This window comes from Rhinoderma darwinii, chromosome 1, assembly GCF_050947455.1.
Source record: "Rhinoderma darwinii isolate aRhiDar2 chromosome 1, aRhiDar2.hap1, whole genome shotgun sequence".
In the NCBI taxonomy this organism is placed as follows: domain Eukaryota; kingdom Metazoa; phylum Chordata; class Amphibia; order Anura; family Rhinodermatidae; genus Rhinoderma; species Rhinoderma darwinii.
Genome location: NC_134687.1, coordinates 418,011,353 through 418,026,080, shown reverse-complemented (window position 1 = coordinate 418,026,080; position 14,728 = coordinate 418,011,353). Strand labels below are relative to the sequence as shown.

The window sequence follows — 14,728 nt, the reverse complement described above, 5'->3', positions numbered from 1 at the left end:
AGTTTTCCTTTCGTTCCTGAGATATGCCCCCCACTGTATTGGTACCCTATATGCTAATTTCCTATAGTTAGCCAACAGGGTGTGAACCAGACTGATTCTCCAAAGGTGGAGCCAGCTTCACAGCCTCTGACGCTGTCCAATCAGCATGAAGTATCTTCAGACTGGCCAGGCAAAGCGTGATCTTTCCAGAACAACCGTATCTCGTGAGACCGCACTGGGTAAAGACTTCAGAGCGGGTCTGAAGCTGTGTCAGGGGGGCCTAGACACAAAAGCAAAACAGCGCTGGAACCAGGGGCAGCGGGATTCAGGACAGATAAACAGTTTGCATTATATGACCTAGTTTCAGGTACTCTTTAAGGTTAATACTTTATTCATTAAACTATAAACTCTTCAATTACTGGCTGGGTACGGTTTTAACTAACGAGGTACTAGAAGATAAATCATAGTTGAAAACACCACAAAAATATACATCCGGGGTCACTGATGGCACTCACTTTCTATGTAGTATTTTGAACCCTTTGCTGTACCAGTCTATTAAGGGTCCTTTTGAATGCCTCCTTCACCTCTTTATTCCTCAGGCTATATATTATAGGGTTCATGGTTGGTGTAATAACAGCGTATAGAGCAGAGACTATTTTATCTTTCTCTAAAGACAGACTAGACCGAGGGCGGATGTAGGTGAAAATAACAGCCCCATAATACATGGATACAATTGTTATGTGTGAGGCACAAGTAGAGAAGGCTTTGCGTTTTCCTTCAGCAGAACGTATCTTCAGTATTGTGTTAATAATAAAGACATAAGAAATACAGGTTAGGCAAAAACAGCAAATTCCAAGGATAAAATCGGCTGTAAATACCACAATCTCATTTATGTAGGTGTCTGCACATGCAAGTTTCAGTAAAGGCATTATCTCACAGAAAAAGTGATTGATCTTGTTATCATCACAGTATGGGAGCCGAAAGGTGCAATATGTATGTGTCATTGAATTCAGAGAGCCGAGAATTGTGATTACAATGGCTACATTAATGCAGGCTGTACGATTGATAATGGTTGAGTAACGCAACGGATTTCGAATTGCAATGTATCGGTCATAAGCCATAACTGTAAGCAACATAAGCTCAACACCCATGGGCCAAGTGAAAAAGAATAATTGGGCAACGCATCCATAATATGAAATCACCTTAGATTTTGTCACATAGCCTGTTAGCATCTTAGGAACAGTAGCTGATGTACAACAGATGTCTAGAAAGGACAAAAATCCTAAGAAGAAGTACATAGGTGTGTTAAGACCAGAGTCAATAATAGAGAGCATAAAGATAATTAAATTACCAATCAAAGCCACCGTGTAAATGATCAAAAACACAATGAAAAGTATTGTTTCCAATTCCGGATGGGTAGACAAGCCTAAAATAATAAATTCAGACACTAGGGAATTATTGGACATCATTTTGTATTGTCATCAATTCTGTTGTAAAAGCAATAAAAAGCCAATGAGCAGAATATTTACTTTATTATTGAAACTACCATGAAACACATTTCATTATTGAAATTGATATAAGTTACCAAAGTGGAATAAATATACTAATGCCAATATTGGTATATATAAATCCATTTCAGAGGGAATATATTTATTAAATATAATGTAAAGATATTTAAACCACACTACCACTTTATTTTTGCAAGAACGTCCCTTTATTATTATAAAAGTAGCGCTCTAGGTTTGTGGCCTCTCTCCCCCACTGTTTGTCAATGTAATGTACTATAATGCAGTGGTGTGTATTGACTTTTCTAATGCTTTACTTCTCCGTGCACCGCACCTTTCCGGGCTGCCATAGGGTCACACGATTTTGCATCTGCTGTAGGGACTGGAAGTCGGGCTCTCAATACAACTCTAAGGGAGCCTCGATGTGAGTCTAATAGACTTCCATAGAGAGACGGACATCCGGTTTCTACCGTAGACACTGTAGAATCTGTGTTGTCAGAGTATAGGTCACGCGACCCTACTGCGGCTTGGAACGGAGCTGCATCCCATGAATTACAACACCAGGTAAATCAATACACAGCACTACATTACACTTTGTTATGATTACAAGCAGGAGGGGGCGGAAAAACACAAACCCGGAATGGTTATTTAATGAAATATTCACAGATTTTCTATTCTATGAATCAATATCGTACATGCTTTTTTTTAAATCTGCAATATTGAAAGCCAAACAGCAGACAAAACTTACTACAGCAAGTCTTTTTTTTTTTTTTCACATTTAAAGGGGTCCTCTGTGACAAAGATTTATTGAATTCAATGGGGAAAGCCAGCAACAGAAAACCAGTGATCACTAAGCATAAATGTACATGCTGCGGATTAAAAAAAACACTGGTGAATTTATGAACGGTTTTTCCGCTTGTTTTTTACGCAGTGTGTGAATGAGATTGGTTCAAATCCCATCCACTCTGCTGCTACTGTAATAGGCTGCAGATTTTTCGCAATGAAATCCGCTGCGGAAAATCCTCCGCATTTAAGCTGTGTGTGAACCCGGCCTACAGGGGTATGTATGTTCGCAGAGGGTGGATACTCTGCAGGAAAATCTGGATGAAAAACCACACCAAATTGTGGTGCAGTTTTTCGTCCGGAATGTCCGCTGTGGAAAATAGCAGGTAAAAAAAAATTAAAAATCTAGTACTACTCGTAGCCATGGCCACGCGTCCCTCTGACGTCCTGCAGCCCGGCCTCCTGGGATGTCGTTTCATACCCATGTGATGGATGAGATTTGTTCAAATCCCATCCACTTCGCTGCGACTGCAATACGCTGCAGATATTCCGCAAAGAAATCCGTTGCAGAAAATCTGCAGTATTTGTGCCACGTGTGAACACGGCCCCGTGATTTGATTTAAAAAAATCACATATACAGTACATAAAATTCAACCAAGAAACATTCTTGATCTTACATTGCATAGAACATGGTGCCTGTTTTTCAGGACACATGCCATAAATTCAGGTCAACAGCTGAACAGTATTTTTGTTACCATGAATTTATAATTATCACATTAGATCATAGTGTATTAAAGCATCTGTGGACACTAAAAAAGGTTAAATATCAATATTGAACACCATAACCTGTATTTGTTGGATTGTTAGAGACATAAAGGGGTTGTTCTATGATGAGCTATTACACAGGATCGGGCCCGTATACTATTCTTGCACAGGGTTTCTTTGCTGTCTGTGTGCAGAATGAATACCATCAGAGTTCATTTTGGTCACAAACACCAATTAAGACAGAAAGAACACAAAGAAAATAGATAGTTATTAAAATGAGTGCAATGGATAAGTGTAGCAGTTGCCCAAAGCAATCTATCTACTATCATTTTACAGTTTGTCAGGGGCCCTGGAATATGGGAGATGAAATTTGATTAGTTGCTATGGGCAACTGCTCTACTTTTCCCTTGCACTAGTTTTGGTAAATCCATCTTTAAATCCACCATCTACAGGAAGATTTAAGGGATAGCTATGGGCTCAGGCTTTGCGTCCCACTTTGTGAATATGTTTCTGGGCCAAGATCAACACTGACCAATCAGATGTTACAGTGAAGGAAAAAAGTATTTGATCCCTTGCTGATTTTGTACGTTTGCCCACTGTCAAAGACATGAACAGTCTAGAATTTTTAGGCTAGGTTAATTTTACCAGTGAGAGATAGATTATATTTAAAAAAACAACAGAAAATCACATAGTCAAAATTGTATATATTTATTTGCATTGTGCATAGAGAAATACGTATTTGATCCCCTACCAACCATTAAGAGTTCAGCCTCCTCCAGACCAGTTACACGCTCTAAATCAACTTGGTGCCTGCATTAAAGACAGCTGTTTTAAATGGTCACCTGTATAAAAGACTCCTGTCCACAGACTCAATTAATCAGTCTGACTGTAACCTCTACAACATGGGCAAGACCAAAGAGCTTTCTAAGGATGTCAGGGACAAGATCATAGACCTGCACAAGGCTGGAATGGGCTACAAAACCATAAGTAAGACGCTGGGTGAGAAGGAGACAACTGTTGGTGCAATAGTAAGAAAATGGAAGACATACAAAATGACTGTCAATCGACATCGATCTGGGGCTCCATGCAAAATCTCACCTCGTGGGGTATGCTTGATCCTGAGGAAGGTGAGAGCTCAGCCGAAAACTACACGGAGGGAACTTGTTAATGATCTCAAGCCAGCTGGGACCACAGTCACCAAGAAAACCATTGGTAACACATTACGCCGTAATGGATTAAAATCCTGCAGTGCCCGCAAGGTCCCCCTGCTCAAGAAGGCACATGTACAGGCCCGTCTGAAGTTTGCAAATGAACATCTGGATGATTCTGAGAGTGATTGGGAGAAGGTGCTGTGGTCAGATGAGACTAAAATTGAGCTCTTTGGCATTAACTCAACTCGCCGTGTTTGGAGGAAGAGAAATGCTGCCTATGACCCAAAGAACACCGTCCCCACTGTCAAGCATGGAGGTGGAAACATTATGTTTTGGGGGTGTTTCCCGGCTAAGGGCACAGGACTACTTCACCGCATCAATGGGAGAATGGATGGAGCCATGTACCGTCAAATCCTGAGTGACAACCTCCTTCCCTCCACCAGGACATTAAAAATGGCTCGTGGCTGGGTCTTCCAGCACGACAATGACCCGAAACATACAGCCAAGGCAACAAAGGAGTGGCTCAAAAAGAAGCACATTAAGGTCATGGAGTGGCCTAGCCAGTCTCCAGACCTTAATCCCATCGAAAACTTATGGAGGGAACTGAAGATCCGAGTTGCCAAGTGACAGCCTTGAAATATTAATGATTTACAGATGACCAGCAAAGAGGAGTGGGACAAAATTCCATCTAACATGTGTGCAAACCTCATCATCAACTACAAAAAACGTCTGACTGCTGTGCTTGCCAACAAGGGTTTTGCCACCAAGTATTAAGTCTTGTTTGCCAAAGGGATCAAATACTTATTTCTCTGTGCACAATGCAAATAAATATATATAATTTTGACTATGTGATTTTCTGTCTTTTTTTTAAATATAATCTATCTCTCACTGGTAAAATTAACCTAGCTTAAAAATTCTAGACTGTTCATGTCTTTGACAGTGTGCAAACTTACAAAATCAGCAAGGGATCAAATACTTATTTCCTTCACTGTACGTAGATGACTTGTATTTTTATCTCAACCCCGTAAGATACAAAGGTTTGTAAGACACTTAAATCCACACTTTATGTACAACATCCAGCCTAAAGAAATGTCAATTCTTGACCTAGAGGTCAGTTACCATCGACAGGTCTATATTTAAAAAAAAAAAAAAAAGTAGATAAAGCAACTACTGTACAATAGTTCCTACAGCAATAAATGGTTGAAAATCTATTGAAACAAGTGGTAGGAGCGGTATATCGGAGGACAAATGTACCCACTGAGTGTTTATTCCCAAAAATAATCGGTAACTTACAATTCAAACAAAAATTTCTAGCTCCATTTTCTTATGACAACAGTTCTATTCATGCATAAAGTGATAATTTAACACCGGATAATGTGCAGCTATCTATTTCTAGCTGACTAATAGGTGTAAAATCATATACAGCAGAAATAAAAGCCTAAAAGTACATCTTGTTGTTCAGCAGATTAGGACTATTATCCAAAACGAAATTTATCAAAAACGATCTCATATCTTTTTGTACTAGTTTACGTGACTCTTACAGATGTCAGAGCAGCGACAGACCCAAGCAAGAGAAGGATGCCGTTATACAAAAAACTCCCAATACCATATCCTAAACTATAGTAGAAACAACAGCATCCAATTCAGTATTCAAACATTTATTTCCATGTGGTCATACAGAAGATAAAACAGCAATGTTTCGACCTGTAGTAGTGATTGGGTCTTTTTCAAGCTTGAGAAAGACCCAATCACTACTATGGGTTGAATCGTTGCTGTTTTATCTTCTGTATGACTACATGGAAACAATACATTTTTGAATATGAATTGGATGCTGTTGCTTCTACTATTGTTTCGACTATTGTTTCTTACAGATGTTACTTCACAAGGTACAAATGCCGTCAGATGACCATACACGGAGCCAAAATGTTTCATTCATTTGTCACACAAGAGACTTACAGCATCAGATCATTTGTTAATTGTAGCTCTGTATTTGTGATGTACTTGATTCAAAGCAGTTGTCAACTTTAACATGGGAAAAAATAAAACAAAGAAGATAATATATACGCAGGCGTAAAATTACTTACATTTCCTAAAACACATGGGCCTTATTAATTAAAACTGTCCATAACAACCGATCAGAGCTCAATTTTATTTCTTAAACCTCTGTGGAAACATGAAAGCTGCACTGTGATTGGTTAGGCAACAAGACCCAATTTTTCAGACAGTGTTGATAAATGACTCCCAGTGTCTGCAAAGGCTGCATGTTTTTCCTTAACTCAGATCCACGTTCCCTACGACTATGACCGAAATGTGCCGAGATCACTTTTTACATTTTTTGTACGATTTAAACTTCAAAAACGTTCCCGTTACCCTCATAGAACAAATTCCCCCACAAAATCTACACATTTAAAATACTATGAATTCTTTGGGATTTTCTGTTTCAATACAATAGATGACAGTAACCATACATATACCATTGTACCGTTAAGTTTACACAGGCACAGCGGCTCATCTATATGGAAGTCTGTGCCTTATACAGGAGCTCAGTACCATTTAAGCAAATGGGACAGATTTGCAGTACAAGGCATAGCAACATTTGTATGTATGGCACTGTGAGTGTATAAATAATAAATGGGCGGTGGTACGTGGAGTGCTGATCCTTCATTCTGCTGATCGGCGTGGATCCCATAGGTGGGTCCCCCTTTGATCAAACATTGATGGCCTATCCTAACGAAAGAAAAACTCTCTTCGTGACTTGTCCCATATTCTATTTCCAGCTTTGGAAACGTCTGTGTTTAAAAACTTTTCCTATCTGTACAGTACATTCTGTGAAACTTCCTAAAGAAGATCATAGCAAAAATGTTATTGTGAGTGTCACTGCTCCTTTATTGGTACTAGCACAATCAGATTGAGTTCATAACAGTATAGAGGGAATAACCATATAGCGCTGTAGACTAGTCTGCATTACAGTCATCTGAATTGACATTCAATGGGGACATCAACTGGTATCCCACTCCACTGATCAGTCAGACAAAGCAGATGAAGAGCAGAGGCACCACAATTATATAAATACTGGCAGCACCGGTCACTATATGATTGTTGCCATCCACATCAGGGGTCCTAAATTTTGATGTGTACATGCAAAGATATACATCATCAGTGCCACAGGCTTCACACAAAACTTTGCATGATCATCCACAATTCTCATAAGATTTATTCCACATTCTCTTATTTTCTTTATTTTTTCGACCAAACGTTTTCTACAACTTCAGGATCATTCATTATGCTCTCCACCTAACATTATTTTTTCAGGAGCTTGCACCACAGTAATGTCTCAATTTCCCCCTCAATCTCAGAATCGAATTCATCGAGAGGGCTTTTTTTCCCCATACACTCCTGATGAAGATTGTGTCATTTATCCACCTATTTAGGAGAGCACCACTACTTATCTGAAATACCTACCTAAACGGGAGACCCATCCTTCCTCGCCCCCACTTTCTATTTTTTTTGTGCTCCTGGTCCTGGTGTAGTACAAAAAGTCATGCAAACCTACATATGAATATTGAGGCACTTATCCATTGTAGCAACCCAGAAGTTAACTCTCTGTATTTCAAAAAGAACATGTTTAGCAAAAGTAATTCAAAACAAATTAGTCCCCTTTAAGTACCTATAGGGTTTATTGCTTAATGTATAAGTAACTACAATGGTTATGACTAAAAAGTAGCTAAACTGTTTATTACTAAATGTACATGTTCCTACAATAGTTATTACTATATTTACAAGTACCTAAAGTGTTTATTACTTAATATACATGTACTCACAGTTTTTATTACTATATCTGCAAATATATTTAGTGTTTATTAACATATTTATAAGTATCTATAGTGTTTATTAATAAATATACAAGTACCTACAGTGTCTATTACTATATCTACAAATATCTTTAGTGTTTATTACCATATTTATAAGTATCTATAGTGTTTATTAAAAAATATACAAGTGCCTACAGTGTTTATTACTATATCTACAAATATCTTTAGTGTTTATTACCATATTTATAAGTATCTATAGTGTTTATTAAAAAATATACAAGTACCTACAGTGTCTATTACTATATCTACAAATATCTGTATTGTTTATTAATAAATATGCAATTACCTTCAATGTTTATTACAAAGTGTACAAGCACCTGCAATGGTTATTCTTATATTAAAAAGTATCTATAGTGCTTATTACTGAATATTACTGTGCATACAGTGTCTATTACTACATTTACAAGTGTCCATCATGTTTGTCAGTAAATGTAAGCATGTATTTCTTGATTTCTTGTTGAGATTAAAAAATGAACACATCTACTGCAGTAGTAATTGGTATAGACAGAAATGGATACAGAAAGAGCAAAGTATTGACAAGGGAATGTCTTTTAATGGCTTACTGAAATCTTTCAGAATGCTATTTGTTCACAGAACTAGGTCCCTTTCAATGTTAATATAGCCTATAGTACAGTATAGTTCAAAAATAATTATTTATACTGTATATTGCAGTTAGCATTTGATAATATTACCTTTAGTTTGATCTGATATTTTTCCATTATCTAAATAATACTAGTAAAACAAGGATGATAAACACTTAATACTATTGTTGAAGCAATATTAAATAAACATTTAAATGAACCACATATTAAACTATTGCTAGATTATTATTTACATGAGAACATTTTCCAACACTGTCTCTCTTCATAAAACAACGTTGACTGGTTTAGCAAATCACACATTATACAAAATAAATTTGAATGATTTTTCTTCTGGAGATTTAGCAATTAAACAATTTTTCTTTTATGATTGTTTCCATAAAAAAAATGACAGAATACAGAACAAAATCAATCAAAAGTTAAGTATAAGTTAGACGTTTCCAATAAACTTTGCAAAAGATGCAATAAATGAATCTCAGGATTTATTCCTGTAATTCCGCTCATAGTACCTTGTGTGTTGATTGAACAATCGCATGGCTGGCAGAGTACACAGCAAAGCAACAGTGTTATATATACACTAGCCTTTGAGAGATTTGGGGACAGTAACTCGGGAATATAAAGACTACCAAGCACAAATGACCCGCAATTACATCATTATATGGAAACATATTTTTATCAAAGGGATACATTTATACTATGAGCCTCTCAGATGTAAACCAATTAACTAATGAAAAAGAGATTATAAAAGGCAAAAACAATAAAAAAAATTATGGAAAAATTAGATTTCAGTGATTTAATAAAATGTATCATAAAACTTGTTTAAACATTGTGTCCAATATTTATTTTTGTATGAACTCAGATTTGCATTAGGCCAAATATACATGACGGAGCCATATGCACACAGCCTGTATGTCGACACAGGGATATCCAATGTCCATGTGCCATTGTATGGTGCGTTCATACAGTATTATATTATAAAGGTATTCTTCCCTGGAAGCAATGCAATCACTAGGAAAAACACTTTAAGTGGGAATTGGTTGGCTTTCAGGGGGCTTTGTAGTTGTCACTGTTCAGGGCTCTGTGGCTTTCACTTTTGGGTAAGTTCTAGGGCTTTCTCTGTCATGGAAACTTTGTGGCTGGCACTGTTATGGGGGTTCTTTGACTGGCACTGTCACATACAGGGCTCGCTTATATTTGCTGTCCATTTTCTCTTGTATGTATTTGGACAAAAATTAAAACACAATTTGGCAGAGAATAAAACAAGAAAATATCGACTTTGGCAACATTTTTTCTTTTTTTTTCCCTCTGCTGAGACACAATCTAGTTTTTGGCAACAAAAAATTTAGGGGGATCACAGATATAGATAAAATATATAGGGGTGTGATCACAAATATGATCGAGTTAGCATGCTCTATGTATGTGTGTGTATAACCTTGCTCATCTTCTGCTGACACTGGCTGATGATGTTAAAATTATGTCATGCCTGGTGAAAATAAAATTAGATGTATGTTAATTTTTATCAGATTCTTAAGGTTTTATTATATTCCCCATATGTAACAGAAAGGTGATCATCTATAACACATTCGACTGTACCCATTAATCAACTAACAACTTGTAATATGTGGACAAGCATTGGTCAAACATTTTGTAGGATTACATTGTAGGATAGCTCACTGGACAGTTTTGGATGAGGAACATAGTAACCACTTCAGCAACTTCACTTATCTCTTCACTATTATCCTACCAGACAAAAAATACAGAACAGAAATTCTTCCACAGGTACGCTTCAATATGTATTGATGGATTAGGCTAGAAACCAAAAGCTCTTAAAGGGATATTGTAAAGGATCTGCCAGGCACAGCTTCGGGGTTAACGCCCATAGATAATCAGTCTGCGCCTGCTTCTATGTCTGTGAGACTGACTCCATCTTCCACCACTCAGGGTGGCAGGCTTAGGAGTGGGAGAACCTACCACAGCCTGGACAGACGGAGCTAGCTCCCGCCCTCTGTCTATTTATACCTGCCTTTCCTGTTCCTCCTTTGCTTGTGATTCTTCTCGTTTGGTTTCCTGGCCCTGCTGCAGCTTCTTGTACCATTGTCCTTGCTTCATATTGACCCCGGTTTGCTGAATACTCTCCTGATCTGCGTTTGGTACCTCGTACACTCCTGGTTTGACTCGGCTTGTTTACTACTCTTCTGCTCTGCGTTTGGCACCTCGTACTCTCCTGGTTTGACTCGGCTTGTTCACTTCTCTTGTTGCTCACGGTTTTGCCGTGGGCAACTGCCCCTTTCTCCCCCTAGCTCTGTGTAACCTTGTCTGTTTGTCTGTCGTGCACTTATCGAGCGTAGGGACCGTCGCCCAGTTGTACCCCGTCGCCTAGGGCGCGTCGTTGCAAGTAGGCAGGGACTGAGTGGTGGGTAGATTAGGGTTAGGGCTCACTTGTCTGTCTCCCCACCCCCGTCATTACATAATCACAAGCCAATACCTAGTCTACCCTAGTCCCTGACACCACTATGGACCCCCTTGAGACCCTGGCTCAGCAAATGCAGGGTCTCTCCATACAGGTCCAGGCCCTGGCTCAGAGGGTCAACCAGCCTGATGCTACCATGGTAGTCCACCTCACCTCACCTCTTGAACCCCACCTCAAGTTGCCCGATCGGTTCTCAGGGTACCGGAAGACTTTTCTCTCCTTTCGGGAGAGTTGTAGGCTCTATTTTGTTTAAAGCCCCACTCCTCAGGTTCTGAGAGCCAGCGGGTGGGTATAATTATGTCCCGGCTCCAGGAAGGGCCCCAAGAATGGGCCTTCTCCTTGGCTCCTGACGCCCCTGAACTTTCCTCCGTTGATCTTTTCTTTTCTGCTCTCGGACTCATCTATGACGAGACTGACAAGACTGCCTTTGCCGAGAGTCAGCTGGTGACCTTACGTCAGGGTAAGAGACCTGTTGAGGAGTATTGCTCTGACTTTAGGAAGTGGTGCGTAGCTTCTCGGTGGAATGACCCTGCCTTAAGGTGCCAGTTTAGGTTGGGTCTGTCGAACGCCCTGAAAGATCTGCTAGTTAGTTATCCCTCTTCTGACTCCCTAGACCAGGTTATGGCTTTAGCGGTACGACTTGACCGACGTCTCAGGGAACGACGACTTGAACGTCTTGATGTTTTCTCCTCTGACTCCCCCATGATGCCTCCCGAGGTTCCGTTGCTTCGTTCCTCCCCGGAAGACTCAGAGGTACCTATGCAACTCGGGGCCTCCGTGTCCCCCCAACAACGTAGAGATTTCCGCAGGAAGAATGGTCTCTGCTTCTACTGTGGGGATGACAAACATCAAGTGAAAAACTGTCCTAAGCGTAAGAATGCAGCCAGAGAAGTTCCGCGCCTAAGTGATCATCGGGGAGGTCACTTGGGCGCACAGGTATTTCCCGTAAATATGAAACGTAATAAAATCTTGCTTCCCTTTCAGGTCTCTTTTGGTGGTAGGTCTGCTACCGGCAGTGCCTTCGTGGATTCAGGGTCTTCTGCTAATATCATGTCTGTGGAATTTGCTATGTCTCTAGCTATGCCTTTGATTGATTAGCCTAAACCTGTCCCGGTAGTGGGTATCGACTCCACTCCTCTTGCTAATGGTTATTTTACACAGCATACCCCTATTTTCGAACTCCTTGTTGGCTCCATGCATTTGGAGCAGTGCTCTGTACTGTTAATGCAGGGATTATCGTCCGATATGGTTTTAGGCCTTCCCTGGTTGCAGTTGCATAATCCCACGTTTGACTGGAATTCTGGGACCTTACCAAGTGGGGTAATGACTGCTTGACGTCATGTTTTTCTGTTAAATCTATTTCTCCCCCTGAGGTGGTGAACACGCTACCTGAGTTTGTTCAGGACTTCGCCGATGTTTTCTCTAAGGAGGCCTCCGAAGTGTTACCTCCTCATAGAGAATATGATTGCGCAATCAATTTGGTACCAGGAGCTAAGCTCCCTAAGGGTAGGATATTTAATCTCTCTTGTACCGAACGTGAAGCCATGAGGGAGTATATCCAGGAATGCCTGGCCAAGAGTTACATTCGCCCTCTACTTCTCCGGTAGGTGCTGGCTTCTTCTTCGTAGGGAAGAAGGATGGTGGTCTTAGGCCATGCATTGACTACCGAAGCTTGAATAAGGTCACTGTAAGGAACCAATATCCCCTTCCTCTGATTCCTGATCTCTTTAATCAGGTTCAGGGGGCCCAATGGTTCTCTAAGTTTGATCTACGGGGGGCGTATAACCTTATCCGCATCAAAGAGGGGGATGTGTGGAAGACTGCGTTTAACACGCCCGAAGGTCATTTAGAATACCTCGTCATGCCCTTTGGGTTGTGTAATGCTCCCGCGGTCTTCCAGAATTTCATAAATGAGATTTTAGAGACTACCTGGGGTTATTTCTTGTAGTGTACCTTGATGACATACTTGTGTTTTCCAAGGACTGGTCCTCCCACATTGAGCATGTCAGGAAGGTGCTCCAGGTCCTTCGAGAAAACAAACTCTTTGCTAAATCCGAAAAATGTGTATTTGGGGTGCAGGAGATACCATTTTTGGGTCAAATCCTCACTCCTCATGAATTCCGCATGGACCCTGCCTAGATCCAGGCTGTGGCTGAACGGGTCCACCTGCCTCCCTAAAGGCGTTACAATGCTTCCAGGGGTTTGCTAATTATTACAGGAGATTATTGGTAACTTCTCGGTCATTGCTAAGCCTCTTACGGATCTTACTCGCAAAGGTGCTGATCTCCTCCACTGGTTTCCGGAGGTGGTCCAGGCTTTTGAGATCCTTAAGAAGTGCTTTATCTCTGCCCCAGTGCTGATTCAGCCTAACCAAATGGAGCCATTCATCGTGGAGGTTGATGCCTCCGAGGTGGGAATGGGTGCTGTCTTGTCCCAGGGTACCAGGTCCCTCACCCTTCTCCGTACCTGTGCCTACTTCTCCAGGAAGTTCTCGCCCACTGAGAGTAACTATGATGTGATGAATACAAGGAGCAGGACCTCAATAGTTGGTGGGCGTCAAACAGTTAAATTCAAAAGCGGTTGCCTACCGGCAAAAAGATGCCCTGTTTCCAACTATTATGAAAATCAAATAAAAAAGTCTTTATTAGATTTGAAAAGAACAGACTACATAGAGTTTAAAAGTTAAAGTCCATTTCTGACAACTGTCAGCATAGTGCCAGACGTAGAAACTCTGTATTAGAAAGGGTTAAGTGCCACAACCACAGAGCACTCCATCCAGTAAATTGATAGTTAAATTCTAAAGTTGCAATAGGACAATTATTAAAATGATGGTAGAAGCCCCCCCGACATGTTTCGCTACGATGTAGCGTCTTCAGGGGTATCGGGGCCAATGACAGCGAGCGGCGGAGTCAGCCTAATTATATATTCACTGCAAGTCTCTGCACACGTGTCTCCAATCAGTCTATGACCTATTATGAGAGGAGTAGAGGGCCAAGCCTCCTCCTCTGTTGACAGACGGACGCACTAGCAATCACTGGCTCAACAGAGCAAGCAGGAAACTTGGACCGCAAGCTACTACAGGAGGAGGCACGTTGGATCCACCGTCTGGGATCCCTTAGCCCTGGTGGTCTGAATGAGGGATTTACTTTTGCGGCTTTTCTGTGAACCCTACATTTAATTTATAGACTGGGGGTAATCTCTAGTCACGACGATCACTTTTTCAACCACATTGTCAAATGAACTCTTAGTTATCTGCCCTACCATATATGTTCTCGTATAAATACATAAAGACATTTGCGCATTTTGTGAATTTTCTACGCTAGTAAACTGTTGTAGAAAGGTTAATATATTCCCCCAAAGGCTACAGACCGTAATACAATATCTTAATGTAAGGATGTGTACACTTAATTGTGCAGCAACGCTTGTTGTCTCCATTCTATGTCAGTGTGGAAGTAGATGTCCGGCCTTATGATTTTGTGATATGTGATAGACCCAGAATCCCAATCACCAAACCAAAGAATGCAAAATAAAGACACAAAACATTATAATTGGGTGTTAAATGGTCAAAACTTTTATTATATTATATGACCAAACCCAAAATGGC

The 14,728-nt window shown here is 40.2% G+C and overlaps 1 protein-coding gene across 1 annotated transcript; it reads right to left on the bottom strand.

Annotated features, from left to right (window-relative positions):
- Positions 1-497: 497 nt before the first annotated feature.
- On the bottom strand, positions 498-1,514 carry LOC142647984 (olfactory receptor 13G1-like). Its single transcript, XM_075825413.1, has one exon. It carries the CDS (start codon positions 1,446-1,448, stop codon positions 498-500), a length of 951 nt encoding a protein of 316 aa, XP_075681528.1. The 5' UTR covers positions 1,449-1,514.
- Between the last annotated feature and the right edge of the window lie 13,214 nt (positions 1,515-14,728).